This window comes from Peromyscus leucopus, chromosome X (genome assembly GCF_004664715.2).
Source record: "Peromyscus leucopus breed LL Stock chromosome X, UCI_PerLeu_2.1, whole genome shotgun sequence".
Taxonomy (NCBI): Eukaryota; Metazoa; Chordata; class Mammalia; order Rodentia; family Cricetidae; genus Peromyscus; species Peromyscus leucopus.
In genome coordinates, this window is record NC_051083.1 from 72,210,803 (window position 1) to 72,230,604 (window position 19,802).

Consider the following 19,802-nt stretch of genomic DNA (forward strand, 5'->3'; position numbering starts at 1 on the left):
ACTGCCCTTGCCTTAATGGCTGACAGTACAAATGCAATGCTGTCCTTTCTGGACAAGCGGGACACAAGGAAAGCGACCACTGTACTCTGCCAAGACAGGGTAAGATGGTCTCTTAAAATTCCTGCTTCTAAAAATGGTCTGTCAGATACTCTAGGCCTGTAGCCAATTTGAATGCACCAACAATGCTGAGAAACATTAGGTGACTGTCCAGGCTGCCAGCTGTATTGGTCTACTTTTGCAAGATTCCCGAAAGTTGCTTGCATCCATCTACCATTTCTCAGGTACCATTATGTTCCTTCTCAGGTCTTTGATGTGGTTGAAGACTAGATAGTCGTAATTTCCTCAGTTATGATAAAAGATAAGTTAGATATAAAACCTTAAACTCACAAATATAAGATAGATAGGACATCTTCTTTAATATTGTAACTATAATTCTTGCTCGGTAATTGTTTTGTTATATGTAATTTTACCATGTTAAAGTTAAAACCTTCCTTTTTAAAAAAAAGAAGAAAGGGGAAGTGCTGTGGATATCACTCTATATAAATAAAACACTGATGGCCAATGACCAGGCAGGAAGTATAGGCGGGACAAAGAGAGAGGAGAATTGGGGAAACAGGAAGAAGGAGGAGAGAGACTGCAGCCACCGCCAGGAGAAGAGCATGTAGAGACGCCGGTAAGCCACCAGCCACGTGGCAAGCTATAGATTTATAAAAATGGGTTAATTTAAGATAAAAGAACAATTAGCAAGAAGCCTGCCACGGCCATACAGTTTATAAGTGATATAAGCGTCTGAGTGATTATTTTATAAGTGGATTGTGGGACTGCGGGGCTTGGGGAACCTGGAGAGAAGCCCTCCAGCAACAGGAGAGATTTAAGGGCTATATGTCTGGATCTAAGCTTGTGAATTTGTATATGTCAGTGGGTTGGATAAAGCAAAGGCAATGAGAAGAAGCTATTTACCCAGGAAAGATGCCACACACCAAGGTGTGTTTGCAGGCCACAGGTCTGGAACTTGGCTTGTGGGTTTGCTGATTGCAGAGGGAGAAGAGGAAAAATGGGGAATGCAGCTTACCCAAGAAAGGTGGCCCTGTACAAAGAGTGTTTGTGGGCTTTCATGGGTCTGGAACTAGGATTGTGGGTTTTCAGATCAATAAAGAATTTCTAAGAGGTATTGCTGACTACAGTTCTACAATGAGGATTTGTTTTTGTTTTTGTTTTTGTTTTTGTTTTTCGAGAAAGGGTTTCTCTGTGTAGCTTTGCGCCTTTCCTGGAACTCACTTGGTAGCCCAGGCTGGCCTCGAACTCACAGAGATCCGCCTGGCTCTGCCTCCCGAGTGCTGGGATTAAAGGCGTGCGCCACCACCGCCTGGCTACAATGAGGATTTTTAAAGCTTCTCATGGAAAAATCTTTCAATTGAACTCTTTGAATTTCAATATTCTTTTTTTTTAGGTGGCAGTGAATCCTCCTGGGATAAAGATAAGATACAATCTCCACTTGCCGCTCCTGGACCTCAACATGGAATTGCTCATACAGCACTGGCTGGCCAGCCCAGCCTTGGAAATGCTCCTACCCTCAATCCACTTCAGCAGAATCACCTGCTAAGCAATCGTACGTATACTATCCTGAGCAAATTGTATGTTGGAAAAGTACAAAGCAAGACTTTCCAGATACCTTGAAATGCAAGGCTTAGTCTATTTCTCTTTCACAATGTATAACATTTCAAAACTGTGGGAAGAAGTAAAGAGTGATTTCTTTGAGAATGTGGAATTCATATCATACAGGTAACTGGGGAGGCATAGTAAGTAGTAGAGGAAAATAAAAGTATGTAAGTATGTGTGAGGCTGCTAAGCTGAGTAGTAAGGAATGTTGACAAGGACCACACTGATTTGTATTTCAAATTCAGTTTTTACAAAATGATAAAAAAACATCTGTTCAGCGTGTAGCTCTCAGTCAGAGCGCCAGGCTACCACACCTGTAGCTTTAGCTGGGCGGTGGTGGCGCACGCCTTTAATCCCAGCACTCGGGAGGCAGAGCCAGGCAGATCTCTGTGAGTTCGAGGCCAGCCTGGGCTACCAAGTGAGCTCCAGGAAAGGCGCAAAGCTACACAGAGAAACCCTGTCTCGAAAAACCAAAAAAAAAAAAACATCATGTTACTTTGGATAAGTCTTCAAGCAGTTACTACAAATAAAAGGTAGGGATGGAAACATAACTATTTCAGGTTAGTCTGAATGCTACAAACTGACAAAGGTAAACATATTAATAATTAGTTGCATAGAATAATTACTATGTAAATTAATCTTTAATGTTTCTTAGGAATATGAATATACATGATTTGTACATGTTCCTATTTAGATGATCGTTGCATGGGCTTAAATTTTTCTTAAATCTTTCTGCTATAAAATAGATCTTTCATCAAGTTACTTGGGTAAAAATACTATCTTTCTTATAAACAAGAATTCCTGTAGAAGAGTCCTATTAGTCCTTTTCCTGGGAATTTAATTCCACCATTAAACGCTGGGGTTGAAGCAATAGAAGAATTTTGAAATAGTTACCCCTCATAATATACCATCACCAGAGTAAGGTTGTATAGTAGTAGTTTATTATAGCCGAAAGAACCAAAAGCTTCAGGTACTATGTATTATGAATTCTCTAGAGAGAAAAAAAAAAAACAAAGAAATCTGGGGTACAGAAAAAGAGCACCAGAGGAATATTGAATACCACATATTAGATACATAAAATATTCTAACTCAAATCCTGTTCAACCTAAAACATTTTCCTACAGACAAAGTTTTCTTAGCCTTCATTCACCTGATAAATCATTTGCGACTTTCAAGAAGCAAACATAGAAAACACATCTCATGAAAAAAAATGCTTGAAATACAGGCCAAGAATTGATGAGGTAGGTAGCTCAGTAGTTGAAGTGCTTGTCGCAGGATATTTTTTTTATTATTAAGAAATTTTTTTCATTCATTTTACACACCAATCAAAGATCCCCTCTTCTCTTCTTCCTCTCCCCCCCCCAAGCCTCCCCTCCTAAACCTTCCCCCACTCCCTCCCACAAGAAGGCAAGGCCTCTCATGTGGAGGCACATTCACTAGATGCAAGTCCAACCCTTCCCCTGCTTCAAGGCTGCACAAGGTGTCCCATCATAGGCAGTGGGCTGCATAAAGCCCACTCATGCACCAGAGATGGATTCTGATCCTACTGCTAGGGGGCCCCCAATCAGATCAAGCTGCATAGTTGTCTCACCATGCAGAGGGCCTAGTCCAGTTCCATGTAGGTTCCACAGCCATTAATCCAACTTTCATGAGTTCACTCTAGTTTGGTTTGGTCATTCCTGCATGTTTCCCCATCATGATTATGATACACTTGATCATAGAATCCCTCTTTTATCTCTTTGACTGGGCTTCTGGAGCTCTCTCTAGTGATTGGCCATGGATCTCTGCATCTGCTTCCATCAGTCATTGGAGAAAAGTTCTGTGATGACAGTTAGGGTATTCACTGGTCTGATCTCTGGGGCAAGCCAGTTCAGTTCAGGCACCCTCTCCACTATTGCTAGTAGCCCAGACTGTGATCATCCTTGGGATTCCTGGCAACTTCCCTAGCACTGAGTTTTTCTCTGTCCCCATGATTTCTCTCTCTGTCATGGTATCTCTTTCATTGCTTTCCCCCTCCCTCCCTGTTCTAGATCAACCATCCCATCCCCTTATTCTCTCATCTCCTATCCCCTATCCTCCATTGTCCACCCCTCATCCCCAGTTAACTCATGGAGATATCATCTATTTCCCCTTCCCAGGGCAGTCCATGCATCCCTCTTTGGGTCTTCCCTGTTAGTTAGCTTCCCTGGAGTTGTGGGTTGTTGCCTGATGACCCTTTGCTTTATATCTAGTATCAACTTATAAATAAGTACATATACCATGTTTGTCCTTCTGAGTCTGGGTTACCTAACTCAGAATGATATTTTCTAGTTCCATCCATTTGCCTGCAAATTTCATGATGTCATTGTTTTTCTCTGCTGAGTAGTACTCCATTGTGTATATGTAGCACTTTTTCTTAACCCATTCTTCAGTTGAAGGGCATCTAGGTTGTTTCCAGGTTCTGGCTATTATGAATAATGCTGCTATGAACATAGTTGAACATGTGTCTTTGTAGTATGATTGAGTATTCCTTGGGTATATGCCCAAGAGTGGTAGAGTTGCGTCTTGAGGTAGATTGATTGTCAATTTTCTGAGAAACCGCCATATTGATTTCCAAAGTGGCTGTACCACTTTGTACTCCCACCAACAGTGGAGGAGTGTTCCCCTTGCTCCACATCCTCTCCAACATAGGCTCTCTGCAATGCTTTTGACCTTAGTCATTCTGACAGATGTAAGATGATATCTCAGAGTTGTTTTGATTTGCATATCCCTGATAATTAAGGATGCTGAGCAATTCCTTAAATGACTTTCAGTCATTTGAAATTCTTCCTTTGAGAATTCTGTTTAGCTATATAGTCCATTTGTAATTGGATTATTTCTAATTTTAATGTCTAGTTTCTTTATATGTTTTGGAGATAAGCCCTCTGTCAGATGTGAGGTTGGTGAAAATCTTTTCCCACTCTGTAGGCTGTCGTTTTGTCTTATTTATTGTGTCCTTTGCCTTATAGAAGCTTCTCAGTTTCAGGAGGTCCCATTTATTGTTTCTCTCAGTGTCTGTGCTATTGGTGTTATATTTAGGAAGTGGTCTCCTGTGCCAATGCATTTAAGACTATTACCTACCTTCTTTTCTATCAGGTTCAGTGTAAATGGTTTTATATTGAGGTCTTTGATCCACTCCAACTTCAATTTTGTGCATGGCAATATGGATCTATCTGCAATCTTCTACATGTTGACATCCAGTTATGCCAGCACCATTTGTTGAAGGTGCTTTCTTTTTTCCATTGTACAGTTTTGGCTGCTTTGTCAAAAATTGTATGTTCATAGGTGTGCAAATTAATGTCATGGTCTTCTATTCAATTCCATTTGTCCACATGTCAGTTTTTATGACAGTAGCTAGCTGTTTTTATTGCTGTAGCTCTTTAGTAGAGCTTGAAGTCAGGGATGGGGATGTCTCCAAAGGTGGTTTTGTTGTACAGGATTCTTTTAGCTATTCTGGTTTTTTTTCCAAATGAAATTGAGTATTATTCTTTCCAGGTCTGTGAAGAATTGTGTTGGGATTTTGTAGCTATAGTTTTCCTGGTCCGGCCTGGCCCACAGTCAGGACAAATCTCTCTCATTCGCCAGTCCTGCAGCCACTCAGAAAAAAACAAGTAAACACACAGAGACATATGTTATTTACAAACTGTGTGGCCCATGGCAGGCTTCCTGTTAACTGTTCTTAAATCTTAAATTAACCCATTTCTATTAATCTATAAGTTGCCACGTGGCTCGTGGCTTACTGGTATCTTAACATCTGCTTCTCATCATGGCGGCTTGCAGTGTCTCATGACTCAGCCTTCCTGTTCCCAAAATTCTATTCTCTGCTTGTCCTGCCTATACTTCCTGCCTGGCTACTGGCCAATCATCATTTTATTATACAGAGTAATATCCACAGCACTTCCTCTGTTCTTTTTTTTTCAAAAAGGAAGGTTTTAAATTTCCCATAGTAAAATTACATATAACAAAACAATTATCAAGCAAGAATTACAGTTACAATATCTAGTCTATTTATAATATCTAGTCTATTTGTAGTTGGCAAAATTAAAGAAGATATCATATGTATCCTATATTTGTGAGTCTAAGGTTTCATATTTAACTTATCTTTTATCATAAGTAAGGAAAATTATAACTATCTAGTCTTCAACTACATCAAAGACCTCAGAAGGATATAATATTACCTGAGAAATGGGAGAAGGACACACGGAACTTTGGAGAGTCTTGTGAGAGTAGACAGAGACAGCTGGCAGCCTAGACAGTCATCCAAAGATCTTTTGTAAAGTTGGGGCATCTGTCTTCAGCCCACAGGCTTAGAGTCTCTCAGTCACTTTTCTCTGTGTCCTGTAGAATGTCTGGCAGTTTCCTCTGTGGAGCAGGAACCTGAAGGACCATTTTACCAAGCAAAGTTCAGTGGTCACCTTCCTATGGGTCCTGCATGTCCAGTTGATCAAGCAGTCTAGGCAAGAACAGTTTCTTGACCAAATGGCTATTTTTGCCAAGAAGAAGATAAACTCCATATAGAGTGCTTTTGATGCCCATCCTCCTCTCTGAAGTAAATCGGTGCTGCCAGAAGCAGAAATGTCTCATTGTCCAGAAAGTCTAAAATTTTAAAAACATTTTACATGCCATATTCTGTAGGTCTTTGAAGTATTTGAAGATTACCTATCTATCTAAAATATACCTATGTATACCTAGAAAACTTAACATGACTATAAGTTTGACTATCATAGAAGATTAATTGTTCCATTACAATTTAAATGAGTTGTATAAACATAATACCTTAAACAAGAGTAAAAATACACATATAGTATAACAAAATTAACTTTAAATGTGTGTCAATAAACTAAAATCCATAGCAATGTTAAACATTTTATACAAGTTGCTCTTTAAAAGTAGATTCAATAATCTATTCTTTCATCCTATCATGTCTATATCATATCCCCTTTTCTTCTTTAGAAAGAGATCACATTTATATTCAACTTAATTTAAATGAAAATATTGGTTTTTCTCTGTCCCACACCAGAGGGCTCTTCTGATATGGGACAAAAGAATCTCTCAAACTTTTTTTTTTTTTTTTTAGCAATATGTTTGAGTTTAGAGAATCAGTGAGCCAATTCCATCACCAAAGCCAGCTTGGTATATTTGGGAATTTGGGTATAGCTTCTCTTACCACTTCCTGCTGGAGGGGGGCACTATATCTTATGGGGACACAAAGAAAATTTTAGGATTATGGAATGGTCCATAAGGGTGTATCATATGAGCCAGTTGCCTTGAAACCATTCTGGATGTTGGATCATCTGGGCCATGGTGTCATCAGAGAACTTTCAGGGGCTCTAGGCTGGTCAAACCTGGTGTATCTTAATCTGGAACAAATCCGTAGCCTCTTGCTTTCTGTGGGAAAAAAAAGCAGAGCCTCCTTTCCAAAGCAACATATCCTTGCATCCAAATTTTAAAGTCAAGGTACTTTTAAAATATACATATTGGCTTCACTCAACAGCTTTTACAATCAGATGGTTTTCTGCAGTTAAAAAATCCCAAAGACAACACAATCCAGATTCTCTATGTAATATTCATCTTTATGTGGCTTATTTTTTATACTACCTTTACTGTCTCTTTAAAGACTTTATTTTTAAATACTATCTATTTCTTTATATAACTGCATATACTCCTTTTTCTCTCTCTTCCAAGCCTGCGTACATTTTTACACACATTGTAAAGCATTTAAAGTCTTGTTCCCTCTGAATCTGTCTTATTGTGAATCTATTGTGTTTTTTTGTTTGTTTGTTTGTTTGTTTTTGCAAAGACTAAATCTACCATGCAGCATAATGTACCACTTGTAGATGCCTCATTCCCACCATACTGACAGTCAAAGGCACACTCCAGGAACCCACTGTATTAGCTCAAACCTGCAGGCTGCAGCTAACTTGACAGATACAACTAGGAAGCTGTTTTTAACTTCCTTTTAGAATCATTTTTTTTCAGGTTATAAGTGGAAACTCTTGCCAACCTGTTAGGCGCCATTTGTAGCTTGAGTTTTCTCCAGTCCTGCCCAGCACCATGGACCCCACAACCACTTATAAAATAATCAATCAGAAACTTGTATTAATTAAACTGCTTCTACCTTTACATCCTATCATATCTATTTTATCAGGATTTTGATGGGGATTGCATTGAATCTGTAGATTACTTTTAGTAAGATTGCAATTTTTACTATGTTAATCCTTTCTATCCATGAGCATGTGAAATTTCCATTTTCTGAGATCTTAAATTTCTGTCTTCAGAGACTTAAAGTTCTCATCATACTGGTCTTTGACTTGCTTAGTTAGAGTTACCACAAGGTATTTTATATTTTTTGTGGATATTGTAAAGGGTGATGTTTCTCTGATTTCTTTCTCACCCCCCCCCTTTATTATTTGTATATAGGAGGGCTACTGATTTTTTTTGAGTTTACCTTGTATCCTGCCACATTACTGAAGATGTTTATCAGCTGTAGGAGTTGCCTGGTAGAATTTTGGAGGTCACTTTTATATACTATCATATCATCTGCAAATAGGGAAAGTTTGACTTGTTCCTTTCCAATTTGTATCCCTTTGATCTCCTTTTGTTGTCTTATTGCTCTAGCTAGAACTTCAAGTACTATGTTGAATATATACATGGAGAGCAGAAAGCCTTGTCTTGGTCCTGATTTTAGTGGAATCACTTTGGGTTTCTCTCCATTTAATTTGATGTTGGCTGTTGGTTTGCTGTAAATTGCCCTTATTATATTTAGGTGTGTTCCCTGTATTACTGTTCTCTTCAAGACCATTATCATGAAGGGGTATTGGATTTTGTCATAGGTCTTTTCAGCATCTAATGAAATGATCATTTTTTTTTTCATTCAGTTTGTTTATATGATGTATTACATTGACAGACTTTCATATGTTGAACCATCCTTGCATCTCTGGGGTAAAGCCTACTTGGTCATGGTGGATAATGTTTTTGATGTTTTCTTGGAGTCAGTTTGCCAATATTTTTATTGAGTATTTTTGCATCAATGTTCATGAGGGAGATAGGTCTGTAGTTCTCTTTCTTTGTTGCATCTTTGTGTGGCTAGGAAATCAGAGTACCTGTAGACTCATAAAAGGAGTTTGGTAACATTCCTTCTGTTTCTATTCTGTGGAAAACTTGAAGAGTATTAGTATTAATTCTTCTTTGAAGATCTGGTAGAATTGTGCATTCAAACCATCTGGTACTGGTCTTTTGTGGGTTGGGAGACTTTTAATGACTGTTTCTATTTCCTTAGGGGTTATTGGTCTGTTTAAATTGTTCATCTGGTCTTGATTTAACTTTGGTATATGGTACCTATCCAGAAAATTGTCCATTTGTTTTAGATTTTTCAATTTTCTGGAGTACAGATTTTTAAAGTATGACCTGATGATTCTCGGCATGTCCTCATTGTCAGTTGTTATATCTCCCTTTTCATATCTGATTTTGTTCATTTGGATGCTCTATCTGCCTTTTGGTTAGTATGAATAAGGACTTGTCTAACTTGTTGATTTTCTCAAAGAACCAACTCTTTTTTTATTGATTCTTTGTATTGTTCTATTTGTTTGTATTTTATTGATCTCAGCTCTCAATTTGATTATTTCCTGGCATCTATTCCTCCTGGGTGAGGTTGCTTCTTCTTATTCTAGAGCTTTCAGGTGTGCTGTTAAGTCACGAGTGTGAGATTTCTCCAACTTCTTTATGTGGGCATTTAGTGCTTTGAATTTCCCTCTTAGCACTGCTTTCATAGTGTCCCATAAGTTTGGATATGTAGTACATTCATTTTCATTGAACTCTAGGAAGTCTTTAATTTCTCTCTTTATTTCCTCCTTGACGCATTGGTAGTTCACTTGAGCATTATTCAGTTTCCATGAGATTGTAGGCTTTCTGTAATTTTTGTTGTTGTTGAAATCTAACATTAAGCCATGGTGGTCTGATATAATACAGGAGGTTATTCCATTTTTTTTTTATGTGTTGAGATTTGCTTTGTGACCAAGAATGTGGTCGATTTTAGAGAAGGTTCCATGGGGTGCTGAGAAGGTATATTCTTTTTTGTTTGGGTGGAATGTTCTGTAGATATCTATTAAGTCCATTTGAGTCATAACATCAGTTCGGGCCCTATTTCTCTGTTAAGATTCAAACTGGCAGATCTGTCCATTGGTGAGAGTGGAGTGTTGAAGTCCCCCACTATTAATGTGTGGGGTTTGATGTGTGATTTAAGCTTTAGTAATGTTTCTTTTTTACATATGTGGGTGCCCTTGTATTTGGGGCATAAATGTTCTGAATTGAAACTTCATCTTGGTGGATCTTTCCTGTGATGAGTATGTAATGTCCTTCTCAATCTCTCTTGGTTGATTTTAGTTTGAAGTCTATTTCATTAGATATTAGGATAGCTGCACCAGCTTGCTTCTTAAGTCCATTTGATTGGAAAGACTTTTAAGAGTCTTTTTTCTCTGAGATAATGTCTGTCTTTGAAGGTGAGGTGTGTTTCTTGTATGCAGCAGAAAGGTATGTCTTGCTTTCTTATCCATTCTGTTAGCCTGTGTCTTTTTTTATTTATTTTTTATTTCATTTTACAATACCATTCAGTTCTACTTATCAGCCACGGGTTCCCCTATTCTCCCCCCAGCCACCCCTCCCCTTACCCCCAGCCCACCCCCATTCCCACCTCCTCCAGGGCAAATCCTCCCCCGAGGACTGCAATCAACCTGGTAGACTCAGTCCAGGCAGGTCCAGTCCCTTCCTCCCAGACTGAGCCAAGTGTCCCTGCATAAGCTCCAGGTTTCAAACAGCCAACTCATGCAATGAGCACAGGACTTTGTCCCACTGCCTACTTGCCTCGCAAACTGATCAAGCCAATCAAATGTCTCACCTATTCAGAGGGCCTGATCCAGCTGGAGGCCCCTCAAAAGCTTGTGTCTTTTTATAGGTGAATTAATTCCATTAATATTAAGGTATATTAATGACCAGTGATTGTTAATTCCTGTTGTCTTTTTGTGGTAGTATGTGTGTATTTCTCTTCTTTGGGATTTACTGCTGTAGACTTATCTATTGCCTGTGTTTTCATGGTTGTATCTGACTTCCTTACGTTGGAATTTTTCTTCTAATGCTTTCTGAAGGGCTGGATTTGTGCATAGATATTGTTTAAATCTGGTTTTGTCTTGGAATGTCTTGTTCACTCTGTCTGTGTTGATTGAAAATTTTCTTAGGTATATTAGTCTAGGCTGGCATCCATGCTCTCTTAATGTCTGCATCACATCATGACCTTCTGGCTTTCAAAGTCTCCTTTGAGAAACCGGGTGTTATTCTGATGGGTCTGCCTTTATAGATCACTTGGCCTTTTTCCTTAGCTGCTTTTAATATTCTATCTTTTTTCTGTATGTTTAGTTGTTTAGTTATTATGTGGCAAGGGGACTTTTTGGTGGGTCTAGTCTATTTGGTGTTCTGTAAGCTTCTTATATCTTCATAGTTATTTCCTTCTTTAAGTTGAGATAGTTTTCTTCCATGATTTTGTTGAATATATTTTCTGTGCCTTTGAGTTGGTATTCTTCTTCTTTTATCCCTATTATTCTTAGATTTGTCCTTTGCATGGTGTACCAAATATTCTGGACATTTTGTGTTATGACTATTTTGGCTTTGGTGTTTTCTTTGACTGTTGAATCTATTTCCTCTTTTGTATCCTCTACACTAGAGATTCTGTCTTTCATCTCTTATATTCTAATGGTTATGTTTATTTCTGTGTTTCCCATTTCAGGTTTTCTATTTCTAGCATTCCCTCTATTTGTGTCTTCATTGTTTCTATTTCAATTTTCAGATCTTGAACTATTTCCTTCATGTGTTTAATTGCTTTTTCATGGTTTTCTTGGCTTTCTTAAGGGATTTATTGATTTCTTCCAATTTTTTTTGTCTTTTCCTCAACTTCTTCATTGACTTCTTCCAAATTTTTGTTTGACTTTTCCTCAATTTCTTTAAGGGAATTTTTCAATTTTTTCTTTAAAGGCCTCTAGTATCTTCATGAAGGTATTTTTAAGGTCACTTTCTTCTGCTTCTTCTACATTGTGATGTTTAGGTCTTACTGTTGGAGGAGGGCTAGGTTCGGTGATGCCATATTGCTCTTTATGTTGTTATATGTATTTTTTCATTGGCATCTGCCCATCTCTTCCTCTAATAGGTGCTAGAGGTGCCTGTGTCTGAGTGAGCTGCTATTGGTCCACTCTGTGCTTGTGTTTGTGTCTTGGGGGCTCCTTTGGGTCCTGTATTGGCTCTTGGTCTAATTGGAGCTGGCAGAGTCTGAATCTCAGGGAGCTGCACTTGGCTCAATCCAAGCTACCTGATTCTGTGACTCAGGGAGTTGGTCTTGGTCTTATCAGGGCCCTTGGTCCAGTCACAGCTGATGGATTCTGTGTCTCAGGAAGCCACTCTTGGTCTAATGAGACCTGGCAGATTCCCTGTCTCAGGAAGTTACTGGAGTCATAGTCAGATGGGTATTCTGGTAGGGCTTGGGTCTTGTAGATTTCTGGGTCTGATGAGGGAGTTGTGGAGGATTCTGGCTGCGGGGAGTGGCTGTGTCCCAGGGCCTGGGTCCCAGAGTCAGGACTCTCTGGGAGAGAGAGGAGTCACTCACCTCTTGGTCCAATGGGAGCTGGCAGATTCCTTATCTCAGGAAGTTACTGGGATCACAGGCAGATGGGTATTGGGGTAGGGCTTGGGTCTTGTAGATTGTAGGGTCTGATGGGGAGCGGGTTCCTGCTGCCCAGCAACTGGGGCAGAGTTGGGTGGGGGTTCACGGGGACTGACCTCATGAGATCTTGAGAGCTTGAATGAAGTTCCCTAGATCACATGACAAAGCTGGCCACAGTAATGGGTCTATAATCTGAGCACTTCATAGGATGAAGGCAGAGGCACTTGATTTCTTGAATCTCTTATTTTATTTTATTTCATTTTTAACTTTCTTTTTTTTTAAATCTATTCTTTGTGTCTTATAAAGAGTCATTGGTCTGGTTTGAGTCCTCTGGTTTCTGCTATACTATCGATGCAGTGCCCTCACTAGAACTCCTTTTAATTATCCTCTTGTTGCCCTCTGTCATGGAGATCGTGAAGCTTCAGGTCTGCAGATCCTGCCCTTCACATGCTCCACCAGATCACAGATGGGGTGAATGTTGAGGTGGGCCAAGTCATAGCTCTGGTTCTAGGCCTGGGTAGTTGCAAGGTTGGTCATCCAGCCAGATCCCCTTAAAGCTCTTCTTAAGCCCATCTAACAGAATCAGTGAGCTATAAAAACATACTGAGTCTATCAGGTCGATCCCAGTCCTCGGGGGAGACCTTGATCTGGAGGAAGTGGGAATAGGGGGTGGACTGGGGGGAAGGGGGCAGGCAGGAAGGGAGAGAACAAGGGAATCTGTGGCTGATATGTAGAACTGAATAGTATTATAAAATAAAAAAAAAATAAAAAAACATACTGAATCTGATCAAAGATAAAGTGGAGAATAGTCTTGAATTCACTGGCACAGGAAAAGAATTTCTGAATCAAATACCATTATTAAAGTCACTAAGATGATTAATTATTAAATGGGACCTCATGAAATTGACAGGTGCACAGCAAAGGGCACCATCATTCAAACCGGGAGCAAACAGAATGGGAAATGATTTTTACCAACTACACATATGATAGAATACAAATATCCAAAGTGTATGAAGAGCTCAAAAAACTAGATATCAAGAAAACAAATAACACAATTGAAAACGGTGTACACATTTAAACAGAATTCTCAAAAGAGGAAACTTAAATGTTTGTGGAACACTTAAATGTTCAACATCCTTAGCTGTAAAGGAGATGCAAATCAAAAATGCTTTGAGAGTTCACCTTACACCTGCCAGAATATCTAAGGTCAATAAAAAGGGAATGGCTCATGTTGGCAAGGATGAGGAGCAAGAGGAACACTCATCCATTGCTGGTGGGAGTGCAAACTTGTGCAACTACTGTGGAAATCAGTGTAGTGGTTCTTCAAGAAGCTGAAAATAGATCTCCCTCAAGATTCAGCTATACCACTCTTTGGCATATAACCAAACAATGTTCCATCATACCTCAGAAATACTTGCTCTGTTTGTTTGTTTGTTTGTTTGTTTGTTTGTTTACTTACTTACTTATTGAGAATTTTTTTTATTCATTTTACATACCCATCAAAGATTCTCCTCTTTCTTCCTCCCACCCCTCCAGAAATAGATGAGTAAACTGAAGATGAGGCAATAGAGGGTAGGGGATGGGGGATGACAACATAAGGGATGGTCAAGCTGGAACAGAGATGGAGTTGGATACCAATGCTGCTCTATTTATAATAAGTAGATACTGGAAATTTGTTGTCCCTCAACAGATAAATGGATAAAGAAAATGTATACTATACAGTGGAATATTACTTAACCATTTTAAAAAGTGAAATCATGGAATTCAAAGACAGATAGAACCAGAAAAATCATCCTCTGTGTGGTAACTCAAACTCAGCAAAACAGACATCACCATGTCCACATATATTTGCTTATATGTGGATATTAGCTGTTGAGTCAATGATAACTGACCTACAATGCATATTGTTATAGAGGTTAGATATAGAGTAATGGACTTGGGCCATGGTGGGACAGAAAAAGGCACAGATAGATCTTCCTAGGAAAGGGAAATAGAATAGATAGTTATGAGTGGAATGTAGGGGGATTGGAATGGGAGGATCAGCTGAGGAGAGAAAGGGAAGAAGATATGAGGGAGAGAATATGGGGAGAAACAGCTCAAATTAAGGGCCAATTAAAAGGTACTCTGAAAACCTAATATAGTAGATGCTTCCTAAAATACATACATATATGAAGGTGATCTAAAAGAAATTGCCAAGTAACAGAGAAGACACAGTTCCAGCTGGATACCTCTTGTCACCAATGATACTTCCAGGACTAGGACTGAGTTGTATCTAATTGAGTTGTAGGTCAAAGTATTTCATGAGAATCCCTAAACAATCCAGTTTGTTGCAATACTATATATTGCTCTCCACAAACTGATGGCAAATCCCTATTACTGAAGACAACACTCGCACTAATCATTGAACATGGAGAAAAAGAACTTGTGCCTACAGAAAGCCTTCATTCCTATGTGCTAGCATGTTTGGTACAAGAAAGTACTCTGCACTCTACCAAAGGAAGACCATAAATGCCAACCTTTCCACAAATGTTTTGATTTTATATGGTGACTGGCCTTCAAGATATGCTAGAGTAATGTGGCACAAAACTTGTGGGAGTAACCAACCACCAACCTATATCTGATTTACCCCACTCCATGAGATGGAACCAATAATTGACACTATATGAATAACCAAGAATCTGAGATTAGCCTGGGGACCTAGGATAGAACAAATACTATTGGTCTAAGCAAACAAAATACATAGCAATATAGTAACTCCTAATGACATTCTGATATACTGATATATCAGTGCCTTGCTCAGCCATCATCAGAGAAGCTTCCTTCTGTAGCAGGTGGAAGCAAACACAGACCCACAGATGACATTACTCAGAAAGTGAGAAACTTTAGGATACTCAGCTGGTATCTCCATCAAATCTCTCCCCTCAGGTCTCAGGGAACCATGTGGAGGCAGAAAGAGTATCCTTTGCACATTTATTATTATTTCCAGTTTAATGTTTTTATGGGATTCCAGAGAGTATGAATGAGTGGGTCTCTGCATTGATATCTATTATTTTTAAGAAATTTTTTATTGATTTATGTACCAACCACACACACCCCTCTCACCCCTCTTCCTACTCCTTCCAGCCTTCCCCCCTCCACTCCTCATCTCCTCCTCCAAAATCGTTAGGCCTCCATATCTGTTCCTTATGTATTTTCTTGTGCTCTTTTCCTTCTGTTTGTTTTTTCATCCTATTGAGATGTATTAGTGTTTGTTTTATCTTATATTTTGTTTTATTTTATTATTAAAAAATTTCCAACTGAAAAACAAAAGTTGTGGTCTAGTTAGAAAAAAATGTGGCATTCTGAATTTGGAAATATAAAAGGAAAAAAAGTAGAAACATAAATGGAAAACTATTTGAATTATCAGTGATGATTGTTACTCTACTTGGCAGTATGAACCTTGGAGAATGGAGCCCCAAAATGAGGCAGAATAAAGGCTCATGCAATAGCCAACTTTATTCAGGGCATCTGAAAATTTATATTCTGAGGGTATTTGCAAGGTTAGGCAAAGTCATATGAGCAAAGTTCACTTGAGTTCAAGCTGTATACAGCAGTTACTGTCAAGGGCAACAACACGTGAGTCTAGGCTGTATACAGACACCAGGACAAGTTGTGCTTGAACACATCATTCTTAATAGTAACAGGTAAGATAATGGATAATCTAGAGATAACCCATTCCTATTTATTACTCCTGGGAGGGGCACAAAAGCAATTTCAAGAACAACCCATGTTATGGAGGAACAGAGGTTATAAGACCTTTTGTTTACTTGTTTACTTGGAGTTATCTCATAAGCTCTCAGAAATTTTCTCATACAGCTTCCTTCATGGACGATGTTCTGACAAGTGATATTTTTTTCTAAAATCAATGAAAGATAAGAAAACCATGTCATAGTATATCAAAGCACACTACTATGTTAAATGCTAAAGCAGTCTACAAGTCTGCATGTAATTCAAACTGCAGAAAATCAAGACAGAGAAAATGCTAGAAGGTGATAGTAGAAGAAATGGAAATAATACCTTACATAGAAAAAAAACTAGGGAATACATTGCATTACTCTCCAGAAACTAACTGAACATGGAATTCCATGAGCTAGTCAAGTATTGAAAGAAATAAGCAATAATATAAAATTCAGTAAAGGACAAATCATAATTCTATAACACTACTAATACTGAAAGAATGTGAAGCTATGGCCACAGACCTGCCATGCAGGAAATGTGGGATAGACAGTCATTCAGAAAGAAGGAAATAGATACAACTGGAATATTATGAAATCAATAAAATAACAAATATTTTCTTATTCTTAATTTAACATAATAATCTGGTCATAAAAATAACCAATTTGGTGATTATTCCATGTAGATAAATGAAATCAATTGCACTAGGAGAGAAGATTTGAAAATACTCTTTTTATATTGCACTTGTACTATCCATATATTTATGCAGTAATATTTTAAACTACGTTTAGATAAGTTCTAAATCTACATGAAATCTTCTCCAGAGATAGGTCCCCTGACAGTTGATTCCAACCCAAGCCTTTAGTCATAAACACATCCACATATGAACAACAGTAAATGTACTCATCAGACTATATTTGTGTGTGTGTGTGTGTGTGTGTGTGTGTGTGTGTGTGTGTGTGTAATTAAAGAGGTAGATAATGGGTTTGAGAGAGAGTGGGGGATAGACGAGGAGTTGGAGGAGAGAGAGAGGAGTAGAAATGTTATAAATACAGAACTCATATACAAAAATCTCAAAAAATCATTAATTTAAAATAGCCTAAGCCAAATACTAAAATTAACTCTAAATGACATGGGAGGGAGAAGAGAGACTAGGGAGAGCAGTAGGAGTGAAATTGTTACAAATTGTATCTAAATTGTTCCATTAAAACAAGAGAAGGCAACACAAATGGAGGATGGGTTAAAAGAGATTAAGAAAACATTAAAAGAACAAATAAAAATAGAAGTAGAAGCTACTTAAATTAGGTTAATAACCACTTTTCATGGAAATGGCCTGAATTGGCCAATTAAATGATAGTAACTGATTCGTGTATCCTAATGGCATCAGACATGAATGCTTTTTGTTTTCACTTAATGATGAACTTGCTCCATTTGAAGTCATCTACTGACTGAGCAAAATACAACAAAACTAACAGAAGATACAAGAAAAGATTATAAAAAGCAAAGAAAATAAGAAAGTTTTACAAGAGAAAGAATAAATATTACTCTCTCAGGTCTCACACTGGTCCAACCAGCCTATTACAAGGGCAATCGTCATCTACCCAGGCAGTGGTCATGCATACCTTTAATCCCAGCACTTGGGAGGCAAAGGCAGGTGGATCTCTGAGTTTGAGGTCAGCCTGGTCTACAGAGTGAGATCCAGGACAATCAGGGCAGCACAGAGAGACCCTTCCTTGAAAAAAAAATAATAAATATGTTTCCTAAAAGAACCTCATTTAAAATACTAATATAGATATACTTAGTAATAACAAGGGAAGGAATCACAACTATAAAACTGAAGTAATCAAAAAAACTGGAGTAATTATATTTTTTCTAAAAGCCAGGTTAAAAGGAACAAAAAATTCATAAATTTCCTTTAAAATGGCATTACTTATCCTCAAGTTCTTGCACTGAATACAGCATTAAATTATGTGAGGAAAAAATCTGATAGAAATTTAAAGAAAATGGATGAATCTACTCTTGGAGACTTTATCACCTGCCTAGAGGTAATTGACACATCAATAAGAAGGGCATAACTGAACTGAGCAGAGCAATTAAACAACTGAATTTAATAGACATTTTAAATTACTTTATCCAATAACAGAATAATACATATTCTTAAATTCACATGGGACATCACCAAGATAAACACATTATGGGCCATAAAATCCACATTAACAAATATGTAGCTAGAGTTTTCCTGCCTGGCCCACCGTCAGGACAAATCTCTGTCACCTGCCAGTCCCACAGCCTCTCAGACCCAACCAAGTAAACACAGAGACTTATATTACTTATAAACTGTATGGCCGTGGCAGGCTTCTTGCTAACTGTTCTTATAGTTTAAATTAATCCATTTCCATAAATCTATGCCTTACCACGTGACTCGTGGCTTACCGGCATCTTCACATGCTGCTTGTCATGGTGGCGGCTGGCAGGATTTTTTTCTGCCTTCCTGTTTTTTCTTTTCTCCTCTCTGTCAGTCCCACCTATACTTCTTGCCTAGCCACTGGCCAATCAGTATTTTATTTATTAACCAATCAGAGGAATTCAACATACAGACTATCCCACAGCACAAATATAAAGAAATAAAATCTTATAAAAATGCATCATTCATAATGGAATTAAAGTACAAATCAGTAGTAGAAATTAGACTTCCAATAGAATATGAATCAAATGACTAAGACAAAATGAAAATATAAAAACAATAGTGAAAATACCAGTTAGCAAAACATTGGGACTATGACATAAATTGTGCTTAGAGACAAATTTATAGTATTGAAATAATGCATTAAGCCGGGCGGTGGTGGCGCATGCCTTTAATCCCAGCACTCGGGAGGCAGAGCCAGGTGGATCTCTCTCTGTGAGTTCGAGGCCAGCCTGGGCTACCAAGTGAGCTCCAGGAAAGGCGCAAAGCTACGCAGAGAAACCCTGTCTCGAAAAACCAAAAATAGTAATAATAATAATAATAATAATAATAATAATAATAATAATAATGCATTAAAAACAAAAATGATAAAAATAATGGATATTCCTGTTTAGAAAACTAAAAAGATGCCATTGTAATCATTACCAGGGCATCCCCCAACAACAAAACAGAAATAACTGTGGGGTGGTAAAAGGCATGGAGATGAACAACTCCAGAAATGGTTTTGGGGATCAGCATCTGCTTTATTGCATGAGAACAATCACTTACATCATGGAAGCATATGGACTGTGATTGATTAGCACTTTCAGTGTTCTGAGGTCTGAGAATATCAAGAAGCATGGTGTATCATGCTTCTTATTTAGAAGTGCAGTGTTCCAGGTAGACTGACTGGCAGGTCGTACCTGAACTTTCTCCTAGAAAAAGGTAAGTCAAATGAATCCAAAGTAACTTGGAAACAATTAATAAATAATAGTGTGCTAGTTGGTGTATTCAAAACAGAGATTTAGTTTAAATGAACAATAGAAGTGAAAGGTGATCCTTTATCAAGAGCAATGACACTTACAGACGTGTTAGCAGGTTAACAAAAAGAAAAAAAAGACGTTTTTCTATTATCAGAAACAGGGTCATCATTACTGATCTCATGTATAATATCATAATAGAAAAACATTCTAAACTATCATATATTTTTATATCCTAGATAAAAATTTCTTGAAAGATACACTTTAGAAATTCTATAACAATCTC

The 19,802-nt window shown here is 38.1% G+C and overlaps 1 protein-coding gene across 1 annotated transcript in view; it reads left to right on the top strand.

Annotated features, from left to right (window-relative positions):
• The window catches only part of Dach2 (dachshund family transcription factor 2), a 274,883-nt gene that overhangs the window by 142,896 nt on the left and 112,185 nt on the right, over window positions 1–19,802 (top strand). Inside the window, exon 3 of the mRNA XM_028874764.2 lies at window positions 1,451–1,609. Within this exon, the coding sequence (XP_028730597.2) occupies window positions 1,451–1,609 (159 nt within the window). The remainder of the gene's footprint in view (window positions 1–1,450; window positions 1,610–19,802) is intronic.